The sequence below is a fragment of the Crinia signifera genome, chromosome 2 (assembly GCF_055691185.1).
Source record: "Crinia signifera chromosome 2, ASM5569118v1, whole genome shotgun sequence".
Lineage (NCBI taxonomy): Eukaryota > Metazoa > Chordata > Amphibia > Anura > Myobatrachidae > Crinia > Crinia signifera.
The window spans coordinates 89,758,846-89,773,959 of NC_139218.1; the positions used below are offsets into that span (position 1 = coordinate 89,758,846).

Here is a 15,114-nt window from a genome sequence, read left to right on the forward strand (position 1 = left end):
TATGTCCACAGGGGGTAATCAGGACATAATGTAATCAGACTGTGTTTGTGTCTCTATCTTCAGTTCCTTTGTGTCAATACCAGACTTAGTGGAACCGCAGGGGGTGATCAAATTCCCCTGCTATCAACAGGAAGGTTGTCCACAGGGGGTGACCACCACACAACGTAATCAGCTGGTTATTGTTCGTTGTATTGACACTGCTCTGCATATCTCTGGCCACTTCCAGACTTTCTGGAACCGACCCCAGCAGGGGGGGGGGGGGGGGGCAGCAGCAGTAGCTGGGAGGGGGTGATACCTGACTCTTGAATCCACCAATCAAGATCCACTGCAAGCCCACTTTCGGTTTGTGCACCGTGGGAATTGAGAAGTTTTTAAAATGACTTGCAGACAAGCCAGGAGAAGATTTGATGGACTGTCCTGGACTAAGAGGTTATGCTCTGTCTAGGTATCGTGTGGACTTATCTGCTATCACTGCTGTGGGGAGGAGTGATAGTTTTGTGCTTTGGAACTGCTGCTACAAGGACTGCCATTGGACTGCTACCCGATAACGTTTATATGCTACATTTGCCTCTTGTTCCTGTCTTTATCTACATGTGTGTGCTGTGATAAAAATAAACCATATTTTGGTTTCATCTGATCGGTGTCTGAGTGATTGAAGAACCCGTATCTTCACATTTGGCGGCAGCGACAGTGGGATCATTCAGACACCAACCATCGAGCACAGAAAGCACAGAGAACAGAGATCTGCTGGGGGAGCCAGAGTTTGTAGAATTTACAGAGGAAGTGATTGCTACAGTTACCCAGATGCTACAAAGAGGACAATATTCTGAGGCTGAAGGACAAGTCCAGAATAAATTGATGCCCCAGATAGAACCAGAGGAAAGGTCTAGAAGGGGGCTACTGCAATCTGGGCAGACAACCGAGGGGTCTGCCACAGAATTAATTGTTACCGCAAGAGAAGGGTCGTTGTCAGGGGGGCCCCTAACTGCCCTTGAAGAAATGAGTATGGAGGAGCTGATAGCAGAATGTCAGCTGCGAGGTATACCCATCCAATCCTGCACTCGCGGGGAAATCCTTCAGCAGATCCTTCACGATCAGGGAGATCCTACAAATGCATTTGCTGATTATCGGGCATGGATCCTCCATTTCGGTGCACAGTTGAGTGTGTGGGAACAATTGCAGTGTCTGGAGGAGTGCTTCGTGGTGGCAGAGGAAGAGGCGATTGATCGCGGGCTCCTGGATACCCCAGCATGGCAAGATCAGTGTCGCAGGGGGCGTGATGAAAGGCACCACCTGCAACAGCTTCTCCCACAGCCTAGGGGAGAAGCTGCTCAGTGTTCTATACAGGGGAAGGTTATCCTCAAAATGAAGGAAGTGGGGCCTGTGAGCCAGGCACCCCGGGAGGAGCTGCACTACTGCTTCCCTTTTGCTGAGGTGGGAGATGCAGAATTATTAACCTGCTGCCAGGGGATCTATGAGGACTGCGTCCAGGAGGAGATCACCATGGTTAGAGGAGTATCCGACAACATCCAGGCCACAAGCATACCAGTCGCAGATGATGTCGTGCTTCAGGCTGCCCAGCATATTCAGCTGGGGAAGGTGGTTATCCTGGAGACTGAGGACTGCGCAGAGGAAGCGGCAGGTGAGACCCAGGCTTTTGAGGGGGTAGGACTGGCCTTGGACCAGCCTGCCCTGCAGCCACCAGCGGAATTGTTCCTGATGGAGGGTCCCTTCTCAGCCCTGGGCATTGAGACCAAATGCTGTACTGAAATTTGCCATGCCCCTAGTTTGGGTTTGAGGGAGGAAGGACTTGACAGAGTGGCGGAAGTGCCAGGGCCAGGGCTCCGATATTGGGCTGCCATTTGGCAGATGTTCCTTGGGCAAGAGGGGGAGGTGGAAACTGCTCCCTGCCCCATTGTGCCAGAGACAAAAGTATTAGCACACCCTATAGGTGTGCCCGGTGTGAAAGTTTACGATGTTGCAGAGGGGGGGTACCCAGCATTTGAGGACGGGGGATTGCTAACTCACTTGGTAGTTAACATGCATAACTTATATTGTGATATTGCCCTTGCTGATTCTGCAAACCAGCCGCCTCTTCCAAGATGGGTTTGGTATGATGTCACTCCGTGGGACTCAGATGGTCCATCCAAACCTCAGATTCTCTGCTCTGCATCCCACTACAGGTTGTTATTGGTTCCTGAACAACTTATACCGGGACTAAAATAGTAGGGGAAGGAATGTGAGGTTAGCAAACTGACCGTAAGACTGTAATTATTATATTTTATTAGGTGTAGTAATTAATGTACTATTTTAGTCCGTCGGTACCCTCTTGTTCTCCATATATGTCTATATTCCCCATAGCTGCGTGTATTTCCAGATCAGATCGCTCTTGCCCAAATATGGTCTGACAGGAAATAGCCAGGAAAGAACATTGCATGGATTCACCCATATGTTATGTCCACAGGGGGTAATCAGGACATAATGTAATCAGACTGTGTTTGTGTCTCTATCTTCAGTTCCTTTGTGTCAATACCAGACTTAGTGGAACCGGGCACCACAGGGGGTGATCAAATTCCCCTGCTATCAACAGGAAGGTTGTCCACAGGGGGTGACCACCACACAACGTAATCAGCTGGTTATTGTTCGTTGTATTGACACTGCTCTGCATATCTCTGGCCACTTCCAGACTTTCTGGAACCGACCCCAGCAGGGGGGGGGGGGGGGGGGGGGCAGCAGCAGTAGCTGGGAGGGGGTGATACCTGACTCTTGAATCCACCAATCAAGATCCACTGCAAGCCCACTTTCGGTTTGTGCACCGTGGGAATTGAGAAGTTTTTAAAATGACTTGCAGACAAGCCAGGAGAAGATTTGATGGACTGTCCTGGACTAAGAGGTTATGCTCTGTCTAGGTATCGTGTGGACTTATCTGCTATCACTGCTGTGGGGAGGAGTGATAGTTTTGTGCTTTGGAACTGCTGCTACAAGGACTGCCATTGGACTGCTACCCGATAACGTTTATATGCTACATTTGCCTCTTGTTCCTGTCTTTATCTACATGTGTGTGCTGTGATAAAAATAAACCATATTTTGGTTTCATCTGCTCGGTTTCTGAGTGATTGAAGAACCCGTATCTTCACAGTTGGTGCCTTGTAGGAGTGGGGGCTGCTGCCCAAGTGACTGAGTATAGGGAGGAACATTGATTGACTGTGTTGTTTGTTGTGCAGGTTCCAATGTGTTGACGGGCTCCAGGATTATTCATATCATCCAGCATCTGTATGGGATCGGTTGTCTCTGGCATCGGCTGTGATGTTCCTACAAATAAGATTACAGAGGTAAGTATGTTAAGCAGAATGTTGGCTTGTGGCAAATGCAAAATCAGTTATAATGATGTGGTCTGGCAGATGCATATTGCATCTACTGTATGTTGTGGGTTACTACGTCCACCATGAAGGAACTATGGTTGATGGTGTTTTACAAACCTTTCTATCGATTCCTTTGTTTAAAAATGGCACATTACATTGCACTGTATTTGTAGGGCAAAAATTTCCAACACTATAATCGTCCATTGCAATGTCATGTGCTGACAGAACACATCTCAATCATAGTTGACAAGTGCATGTGTTGTGTACAACCAGGGGCGGATCCAGGATAAAATGACAGGGGAGGCACCATGATAAAAGAGGGTTTAGGTGGGGGAGGGCCAGTGTTAGTGGTGCCAGTGTACATGCTGGCAGAGAGAGGGTGGCAATGGGATTAAAAATAGGCCCTGGCATTTAAAGTACGCAGGCCCACCATGGCAACAAAAGTGAAGTGTAGTTGTGCGTGCGCCAAAGGTGCGCTCCGGAAAAGGGGGTGTGGCCACTCAACAGGGGGCGTGTCCTTGAGTGTAGTTTACAACACCATATACAACTTCTACACATTATGCAACAAAATACTAGACCCCATTATACTTGCCCCTTACACATGATGCCAAATGGAATGAGCCAAAATTCAAATAATGCCACATGGATTGTGTCAAAATTCACATAATGCCACACGGATTGAGCCAAAATTTACATAATAACACACGGATTGAGCCAAAATTCACATAATGCCAAATGGATTGAGCCAAAATTCACATAATGCCACACGGATTGAGCCAACATTCACATAATGCCACACGGATTGAGCCAAAATTCACATAATGCCACATGTATTGAGTCAAAATTCACATAATGCCCCACGGATTGAGCCAAAATTCACATAATGCCACACGGATTGAGCCAAAATTCACATAATGCCACACGGATTGAGACAAAATTCACATAATGCCACACAGATTAAGCCAAAATTCACAATACGCTTCATAAACAGGGACATTGTCCACCAAAGGCGCGCATTAAACATTTACACCATAATGTCCATTGCACGTTAAGTTACACGGCATGATGTCCATTATGTATTATGCCAAACACCATAATGCCTATTAAAAATTATGCTACATACAGTAAGTGCTGCTTATCTACATGCTCATTGCCAAGGGTTCCATGCTCATTGCCAGAGGTTCCATGCTCGTTGCCATGTGGGATTACATGCTCATTACCAACGGGGAATACATGCTCGTGGTAAATGGGGGACAGCCGCCAGGCAGAAGTGATAGCCACTGACAGTGGCAGAGCCTGGCTGTATTCTGAGCACTGCAGGTCCCAGCTATTTGAAATAATACCCATTTCACACCAGAAAATGCATTCCCAGGTTGGCCCATTTTACACCAGCCTAGTCCCTGCATTTTCTGGTGTGAGGGGGAGAGAAAACCACCCCTCTCCCCCCTTTAACCAGTTATCTAATTTAACCAGCTACATCTTCGGAACTAACTGACCCATATAGATGAGACAAGTATCATATTGAAGAACTTTTGAGTGGGCTTTGAATGATTTTGGTCCAGTGAAACTGGAACGTTTGGTTCCAGAGTAATCTTCCCTCAAAGAACATGAACAGCCATGAAATTACATTTAAAAAATCGATTTACACGCTATATCTCTGGAACCGAATTGACCGATATGGACCATCTTGATATTATATTGAAGGCCCAGCGATTTGGAATTGAATGACATCAACGACAAGCTCCTGTGATGCCAGGGGGTAATTGGCAGCCATCAGAACCGGGTGGGGGTTGGAATTGACGGGTCCCATATTATCATATGTGGAAAAAATGTTACAGCTTTGCCAGACGATATCTCCGGTTCCCAGGGGGCTAGAGACATGGGGCTGGGCTCATTTGAAAGCTCTGGTCCTCATCTTCAAAATGAATGACAGGGGGGCACGTGCCCAGGTGCCCCCCCCCCCCCCCCTGAACACATGCTTCACTACATATTAATTTAAATCAGGATGTGCAAAGTATTTTACAATTCCAGTAATGGTTGTGTAGTTGTAGAGTGCAGGCTGTAGGTTACATAGTGTTCACTCTAGAAATTTTTTAGGGCAGGGTGCTGACCACGGGGAGGGCACATTTTTCAGTCAGGAAGGCACATTTTAATTTTAAAGGGCAAAATGATGCGATATAATATATATATATATAATATATATATATCTATATCGAGAGAGATCGAAGCAGAAATTTTAAAGGGCGGGGGGATTGAAAAGTGAAGGATGGGGTTATGTGCGCGCCGAAGGCGCGCTCGCTCCAGAAAAAAGGGTGTGGTCACCTAAAGGGGGAGTGGTCACCTAAAATGGGACGTGTCCTTGAATGTAGTGTGCCACGCCATATACCTCTTATGTACATTATGCAACACAATAGTAGACCTCCTTATACTTGCCCCATAAACATTATGCCACACGGAATCAGACAAAATTCAGTTTAAGGTGCCCATACATGGAGCCAAAATTCACGTCAGGCCACCCAGATTAAGAAATAAATTCACGTTTTACAGTGTAGAGCGATAAACTAAGTCAGCTCCTCTTAACACAGCATTTAACATGGCAGCTAGGAACTGATTGGCTGTTACATTATCTCTCTCCACTTTACAGTCTTCAATCATTAGTACATCTCCCCCATATAAAGAAGTACTGTAAGGTGATTGCACATGCGTTGCCTTTGGGGCATATTCCCACTGCAGCCTAGTAACCCATGCACAGCAGCAAGTGGGCACACCAGGGACAGGGCTTGGGCAATCTGCAACACAGTTATACAGCAAATGCAGAGCAGAGTAGCCAGGTTCCCAGTAAGGCAGAGTCCAGCCAGGCACGGCAGCTACAGACACACACACAGAGCCATCTCACCTCTTTTTAGTTCGTTCACTGCCCGTTAAACCAGCCCTGGCCCCCGGCTGATTTCACCACACACCACTAGACTGGAGCAGCAAGGATGCAAATTTGTGGGGACAGGACAAAAGGCAAGGCAGGACCGAGTTAGACTGCGAGGGGGGTTAGGCAAAGGCCGCAGGAAGTGGGGGTTAGAGTTAGGCACTTTGACAATGGGGTTATGGTCAGGCTAAGGCAATAGAGGGGAAAACTGTGGGTGTGTGTGTGTGTGGGGGGGGGGGCTGGGTTAGGGGGATAAGGTTAGGGCACTGTTGGGGTTCTCTGTATTGGGATGCTGGGAATACCGGCATTCTCACTGCCGGTATATCATATGTATTCCATAACATAGACATGGATTGAACAGCGTCAAGACCAGGACAGATGGAGCAGAGAAAGGACAGAGGGGACAGTTGAGAGTAGTGACAGGGACAGTACATAGGTGACACTTATAGGTATAGAGAGGATAGGGACAGGAGAGAGGAATGATAGCAACAGATAGAGGGGACAGGAACATGACATTGAGGAGAGGACAGAGGTGCCAGGACAAGGGGACATGACAGATCAGTGCAGTGGGGGTCAGGAAGGAGGCAATGGTGACAGTATAGAGTGGGCAGGTAGAAGACAGTGGGGAGAGAGGTGTCTCGCTGGCTGTAACAGAGAAACATTTTTATATGTACTCACAGCCAGCTCCGCACCCGATCAGTCTATCAGCAGCGTCAGCACCTCTTCTATGGCCGGGACAAGGATCAGCAGGTGCTGGATCCTAGTGTTGGAGAGAAGTGATGGGGCCACATGTACTTTCCACGGAGCAGCACTCATGAGGCCTCGGCAGATGGCAGGATCACCGGGGAAGCCGGGTCAGCCCGGCATCGGTGCGCATGTAGCGGGTACTGCGTGCGCCTACCAGGTGCCCGCTGCTGCTGCACTTCCTGTTCTCGTGAGATGATATCACCATCATCTCACGAATTTCCGACACTGACAGCCACCAATGAGAAAGTTCTCAGCGGCATGTCAGCGCAGCAGGGATGGAGGGGCGGAGAGAGTGGCAATATCTGACACTGACAGCCACGAATGAGAGAGTTCTCAGCGGCATGTCAGCGGGCCGCGGACAGTGAAAGGGCGCATAGTCCTACACAAGAAAAGGGAAGGGCGCATTTAGAGGTCTAAAAAACGGGCAGGGCGCAGCGCCCTGCAAAAGAAGCCTAGCGGGAACACTAGTTACAGGCATGTGTGATGTGTAAAAATGCTTTGGTTAACACTATCAAATCTCACCTGCAGGTTCAAAATCCGCTACATTGCGATGATATGGATAAACCACAACAGCAGGCTGGGAGTCTGGAGCTTTGGAAAAAACATGGCAGACTTCTCAATATGGACATTACCACTTAAACTGCACTTTTATTTCTGCCTAATGTAAACATTTGTTAAAATATGTATGGTAGCCTTACTCAACTTCCTAAACCAAAAATGTAAGAAATATTATGCACCCATCATGCTTCATCTAAATAAAACATGAACACATTTCAGTATATAATGGCTGTCATTTTAATTAATCATATACATAATCATGTTCAACATGTCAAAGTTTCACAGGAATAGTTGTAAACCTAACCAGTGGCTAGGTGTACAATCACATGAACAACCACTACAGGTTGACAGTGATAACGTCAACATGGTTTAAAGGTCGACAGATCCAAGTCAACATGGTTGTTTAATCACCACAATTTATGATCAAAACACACACTACTGGATGTTCAATTAGTAAAAAACACCTTTTGCACATGTAATCTGAGAACAAATCATACCAAATGCATGTATACCTTCTCCATATCGACATTTACAGCATGTTGATATTTAACCCCTTCCTGACGCAGCCAGTTTTTGCCTTCCTGACAGAGCCATTTTTTTCAAATCTGACATGTATCACTTAAGTGGGTATAACTTTTTTTTGCTTTTACTTATCCCAGTGATTTTGAGATTGTTTTCCCGTGACACATTGTACTTTAAATTAGTGGTGAAATTTGGTCGATACAGTTTTTTTTTTTGGGGGGAAAAATACCAAAGTGTCGTGAAAAAATGGAACATTTTGCTATTTGCAAAATGTTCCATTTTCTGCTTGTGAGACAAATAATCATATCACTCAAAATAGTTAATAACTAACAAAGACCATATCTATTCTTTATTTTTAAATCATTATTTAAACCGCCTTTATTTTTTTTTGGACGCTAGGGGGCAGCAGAGTCTAAATTTTACACTACATGCATTTCAACGCTACTTTTGGCTATTCACTTTTTAACAGCCAATAGCAGCGATCGCCCAAGACGGGAGGCATCGCTGCCCCCCCTGGGCAATGAGGGAGGATGTCTGCTGTCAGGGACAGCAGACATTGGCCCTTATTCTGATCGATGCGGATATTCCCGCTTGCGTACGGGCCGCCGATGTTTATCTTCTGCGCATGTGCAGAGGTCACTCTGCGCATGTGCAGGCGATTTCGCCGCAAGGATTCTCTATACGCCGCACAGGGGGCGTAGAGGGGCGTGAGGGGCTACTTATCCTCATTACCCTATGCATACGCCCCGCGTTTCATGGGCGTTCCCATGCAAACGCGGGGCGTATGCATGGTAATGAGGCCGTGACGCGTGGATACGGGGCAGGCATCTGACATCGCCGGATGTCAGCTGCCCGCCCCCATACAAGATTTCACACGGACAAGTGTCCGTGTGGTCTTGTGTTGCGGGACCTGGTGGAGCGTGCGGCCCTGCATTCGATGTTCAGCGACCATCGAATGCAGGGGCTGCTCCCACCATGGAGGAGGCGTATCCCCGTCCAATTTCATGCGGATCGCCACATATCCGCGTACGGACGGCAGGTGGCGATCCGTATGGAAGGCGGGGATTCGCCTGCACGGTCGTGGCCGCATATTCTGATCGGGCCGCACCGATCAGAATAAGGGCCATTGTCCCTCTGCCACCTCGTTCCGAGACGGGGTGGCAATTTAAAGTCATGACGTATATATACGTCATGTGTTGGGAAGTACTTCCCGGCCATGACGTATATACACGTCAAATGTCGGGAAGGGGTTATTGGGGTTACAATTAGGGATGTGCACCGGCTACTTTTTGGGTTTTGGGTTCTGATTACCTTCAGGTTTTGGGTTCTAATGGGTTTTGCCAAAACACCCCCTAAACGTTTTGGGTTCTGATTTTGTTTAAAAAGCATAAAAACTGCTAAAATCGAAGAATTATTTATTTATTTTGCTCCTACACTATTATTAACCTCAATAACATTCATTTCCACTCATTTCCAGTCTATTCTGAACACCTCACACCTCACAATATTGTTTTTAGGGCAAAAGGTTGCACCGAGGTAGCTGGATAACTATTTTTAGCCACACAAGTGTGCGGCACAAACACGTGGCTCATGTAAGAGTGGCACTGCAGCGGCAGACAGGATGGCAGTTTAAAAAACTAGGCCCCAAAAAGACCCCTATCTGGCTTGATCGTTTATCATGTGCAGCCAAGGAGCAGTGGGCATTTCGTGCAGCACAGAGTTTGTCTGCAAGTGTGTAACTGTTTCGATCAGTTTAACATCCAACAAGACCCCTATCTGGCTTGATTGTGTGATTATGATAATTATTAATTAATGTAATCTGATTGTTTCATTTTGTGATTATTATTCATTTATTAGCAGTCATCTCTTAAATCATTGCCTAATGGGTGGAGGGGAGGGGGCTAATCAATTTTAAGGTGGCAGATGGAAGTTCCTCCACCTCTCTAGGACCCCTGGGTTGGAGATGTATCGCTTTTTCAGCAACCGGTGTCTTACTATCTAACCGTACATGTACGGGTAAGCAGCCAACAAGACCCCTATCTGGTATGTGAGGGCTATCTGGCTGCTACTTCTGTCACTCAATTGATCGCTAAGGTGTATTCAGCTATCTGGCTTGCTAGGCGGGTGTTCCCTTTCCTCACTGCTTCATATGCGTCCCTCCCGAAGCTGCGCGCTTGGTCGATTTGGATGTTCTTTCCCGATAGAGAAGTACTGATCTTCGCTCAAGGTTTAACGAGTAGCTGCACTCCCCTGCTACAACCTCAAAATAAGTACCACGACCCCTATCTGGCTTGATTGTGCACTGTTTACACAGTGCAGCAGAGGAGAGGTGGGCGTTTCATGCAGCACGTAGTTTTTGTGCAAGTGTGTAACTGTTTTGATCAGTTTAATATTCAACAAAACCCCTATCTGGCTTGATTATGTGATTATGATTATTATTAATTAATTTAATGATCTGATTGTTTAATTTTATGATTATTATTCATTTATTACCAGTGTGAATATGATTATTATTAATTAATTTAATCTGATTGTTTTATTTTTGGATTATTATTCATTTATTAGCAGTCGTCTCTTAGGGAGGGGAGGGGGCTAATCAATTTTAAGGTGGCAGATGGAAGAGTTCCTCCACCTCTCTAGGACCCCTGGGTTGGAGATGTATTACTTTTCAGCAACCGTTGTCTTACTACCTAACCGTACATGTACGGGTAAGCAGCCAACAAGACCCCTATATGGGATGTGAGGGCTATCTGGCTGCTACTTTTGTCACTCAATTGATCACTAGGGTGATTCAGCTATCTGGCTAGCTAGGCGGGTGTTCCCTTTCATCACTGCTTCACATGCGTCCCTACCGAGTGCAGCCAAGGACCGGTGGGCGTTTCGTGCAGCACAGAGTTTCTGCGCAAATGTGTAACTGTTTCGATCAGTTTAATATTCAAAAAGACCCGTATCTGGCTTAATCGTGTTTACGATGTGCAGCCGAGGAGCAGTGGGATTTTCGTGCGCACTGAGTTGTTCTGAGAGTGTGTATCTGTTTTGGTCAGTTTAATATCCAATAAGACCCATATCTGGCTTGATCGTGTTATTATTATTAAATGTAATCTTGGGAAGTAGGAAGACCCCATGGACTCAAGTTACCAGGTATCCGCGCGACAGAACAGCGGCCGCTAATGCAGCTTTTTGGTGCTAAGTGACAGCCCCGGAGACAACGGTGCGGAGGTCATGAAAGAAAGTCAGGAGATGGAATACCACGTGGATCCCACTAACTCTGCCATTTCACCAAAGAAACGTGATTGTTGCAGCCCAATGGGATTATTTGAGAAATTCATGGCAGAAACCTCATTTAACACCTTGTCTGATCCTGAAGCTGATGTGCATTTTGTCTCCGTGCTGAAAGATCCCAATCTCAAATGGCAGACTGAACAACCTGTGGATAGCCATATTTCCAAAAATGTGAATGGACTTATTCTGAGCAATTCCTCGTTGACTGAGAAGATACAATTCATGATTAGCAAAGTTAAAACTAAGAGAAATGACCGATCTTGCCAGCTGCTGGGATACTGGAATGCAGATTGCAGTGAAAATCATCAAATTCGCAGATTACACCACTATCATCAGCCTAATCAAGGATGGTGATGAGACCGCCTACAGGCATGCAGTGGAGAAGCTGACGCAGTGGTGCAGCAGCAACAACCTCGATCTAAACCCCCACCAAAACAGTTGAGATGGTGGTCGACTACAGGAAAAAACCAAATGCACTAGTCCCGCTAATAATAGCCAACACAGTGGTGTCGCGGGTTGAATCCTTTAATTTTCTGGGGCCAACCATGTCCAGCGACCGAAGATGGGGACTAAACATAACCACAAACATCAAAAAGGCCTCTGTTCTTCCTGGGAATACTCAGGAAATTCAACATCCCACGGGAGCTGCTGTGCGTATTCTACACCGCCATCGTGGAGTCTGTCTTATGTTCCTCGATCACAATCTGGTACGGTGGCACAAGCGAGAAAAACAAACAAAAACTGCAGAGGGTAGTGAAGACTGCAGAAAGGATCATAGTGACCGACCTCCCCTTTCCCCGATAAGGGATCTGTTCTCATCCAGGGTAAGGAAACGCGCTTAGTAGATCGCAAAGGAGAAGCTGCATCCTGGTCACAACCTGTTTGACTTCCTAACATCCGGAAGACAGTTCAGGTCCATCCCTGTCAAAACGTCCAGATCCGCAAGAAGCTTCTTTCCGTTAGCCGTCCTTCACATGAACAATCCAATCAAAGTGAATGCAATCCCAATAACAACAGCCAAACAATGTGTCCCTACTTGGCGACCTGACAACCATAGTCCTAGCTAGAAATGAAATGCTTGTAATGTCTTTATGTAATGTCCTCATCCCCTTTTCATCCCTGCTTGATGCTGCACTGTAATCCACAAAAAAATCCTAGTGTGCGCAATAAAGTTGATTCTATTATATTCTATTCTAAAGAAGTACAGGTACTGGATGAGCTGGAGAGCTGTTCCAACCAGAAGGGTCAGGGAGATCACATTCTCACCAAGAATGAAGATGGTGACACAATTCTAGAAGAGGACAGAGAACAATCTCATGCACACGAGACCACTGTGCTTGATACAAGACAGACCAGAGTCCACCTAAAGGTGTCGGCTAGTACAGCATCCCTAAAAGTATCAAGGCTAAAAAAAAAAAGGGTGAGAGCTGCAGTGGCAGACTCCCACATTAATGCAGGGTGAGAGCTGCAGTGGCAGACTCCCACATTAATGCAGGGTGAGAGCTGCGACCAGCCGAGGAGCAGTGGGCGATTGTTGCAGCAATCAATTACTATCATTAGTGGAATGCAAACAGTCTTATGCATTGAAAAGACAAGTCCCACATATGAATGACTCTCAGCAGTAGGAATAATGAATGGTGATGCAAGATGGAATTGTCCTTGGGCCCTCCCACCCACCCTTATGTTGCGAAAATAGGACATGCACACTTTAACAAACCAAAGATTTCAGCAACAGGGCTACAAAACTGTGGCGGAAATGATTGGTTTGTTTGGGCCCCCACACAATAAAAACAATTCATAATATCTCCCTGTATAAACTGGCTCTACAGCGACAAGATGTCATCGTCACTCATCATACTCCTCCTCTGATTCCTCGCCCCCTTCAGTGTGTACTTTCTCATCCTCACAGATGATCAATTCGTCCCCGCTGGACTCCACAATCACTGGTCCCGTTATAATCTCTGGAGGCATTTCCTGGTCTTCATTGAATTATTTATCATTTATTTTGTTAAACATAATTTTCTCTACATTTTTCGGAAGCAACCTCCTTCGCCGCTCACTGACCAGGTTCCCCGCTGCACTAAAAGCTCTTTCGGAGTACACACTGGAGGGGGGACAACTCAGGTAAAATAGAGCCAGTTTGTACAGGGGCTTCCAAACTTCCTTTTTTCCTGAGAGTACAGGTAAGGACTGTCTGAAATGTCTACTTGGATGCTGTCACCAAAGTAATCCTCCACCATTTTTTCAATGGTGACAGCATCCAATGCACTTACAGTAGACATGTCAGCAATCGTTGGCAGGTCCTTGAGTCCGGACCAGATGTCCAAACTCCCTCCTGCCTACCCCGCATCCCCGCCAGCGGGTTGTGTGGGCAATCGCAGCTGTTTCCTCACAGGCACAGGTGGGGGAGAAAATGAAGGAGGCGCTGGGGCCGTGTCACGGTCCCCTTCAGATGACAAACTCCTGAATAGCAGGTCTTTGCACCTTTGTAGACTTGTGTCTGCCGGAAATAGAGACACAACATATGCTTTAAACCGAGGATCGAGCACGGTGGCCAAAATGTATTCCTCTGACTTTAACAGACTGACCACCCTCGTATCCTTGCAAAGCGTATGGAGGGCTTCATCCACAAGAGCGACATGCTTTGCGGAATCGCTACGCTTTAGCTCCTCCTTCACTTTCTCCAGCTGCTTTTGCAACAGCCTGATCAGGGGAATCACCGGACTAATGCAGGCAGTGTCGCAACTGACTTCACGTGTGGCTAGTTCAAATGGCTGGAGAACCTTAAACAAAACGCGAAATTCAGCCTCCACTGCGCTTGAGTCAGGTGCAGCCCCGCTCCTCTGCCTATGTCGTAGGTGGCCGTGTAGGCTTGAATGGCCTTTTGCTGCTCCTCCATCCTCTGCAGCATATAGAGGGTGGAGTTCGAGCGTCACCACCTCTTGTTTAAACTGATGACAGGGCAGGTTGCAGAGTTTTTGCTCCCGCTCCAGCCTTTGGCAGGCAGTGGAAGAATGCCAAAAGTGTCCGCAAATTTTTCGGACCACCGCAAGCATCTCCTGCACGCTCCTGTCATTTTTTATGAAATGCTGCACCACCAAATTTATTGTGTGGGCAAAACATGGCACGTGCTGGAAATTGCCCATGTTTAATGCCTGCACAATGTTACTGGCGTTGTCCGACACCACAAATCCCCAGGAGAGTCTAAGGGGGGTAAGCCACTGGGAGATGTTTTCCTCAAGTTTCTCTAAGAGGTTGTTGGCAGTGTGCCTCTTCCTGAAACCGGTGATACACAGCGTAGCCTGCCTTGGAAGGAGCTGGTGTGCAGGAGATGCTGCTGCTGCTGTGGAAGGCGATGCATCTACCCAGTGGGCTGTCACAGTCATATAGTCCTTAGTTTGCCCTGATCCACTTGTCCACATGTCTGTAGTTACGTGTACAGTGGGTACAGCTGCATTATTCAGGGAACTGAGGACACTTTTTCTGACGTACCTGTACATCGCGGGTGTCGCCTGCCTAGTGAAGTGGAAGCTAGATGGGATTTGGTACCGGGGACACAATATCTCCATCAACCATTTAAATCCCACTGCATTGATGGCGGACCCCCAGACGCACGTCTAACACCAACATAGCTGTCAAGGCCGCAGTTATCCGCTTTGCCTAAGGGTGACTGCAGTCGTATTTCATCCTCATGGAAAACGACTGTTGGACGGTCAATTGCTT

General features: G+C 46.9%; 1 protein-coding gene and 1 long non-coding RNA gene across 2 annotated transcripts in view; both read left to right on the forward strand.

The window, feature by feature from the left end:
• Positions 1-2,706, forward strand: part of LOC146059908 (uncharacterized) — a 13,761-nt gene extending 11,055 nt beyond the window's left edge. The window contains exon 4 of the long non-coding RNA XR_014470333.1: positions 2,517-2,706. This is a non-coding gene — a long non-coding RNA (uncharacterized LOC146059908). The remainder of the gene's footprint in view (positions 1-2,516) is intronic.
• The window catches only part of LOC146059907 (uncharacterized), an 80,127-nt gene extending 73,065 nt beyond the window's left edge, over positions 1-7,062 (forward strand). The window contains exons 6-7 of the mRNA XM_083172564.1: positions 3,225-3,332; positions 6,963-7,062. Coding sequence (XP_083028690.1) covers positions 3,225-3,332; positions 6,963-7,062 — 208 coding nt within the window. The remainder of the gene's footprint in view (positions 1-3,224; positions 3,333-6,962) is intronic.
• Positions 7,063-15,114: the final 8,052 nt, after the last annotated feature.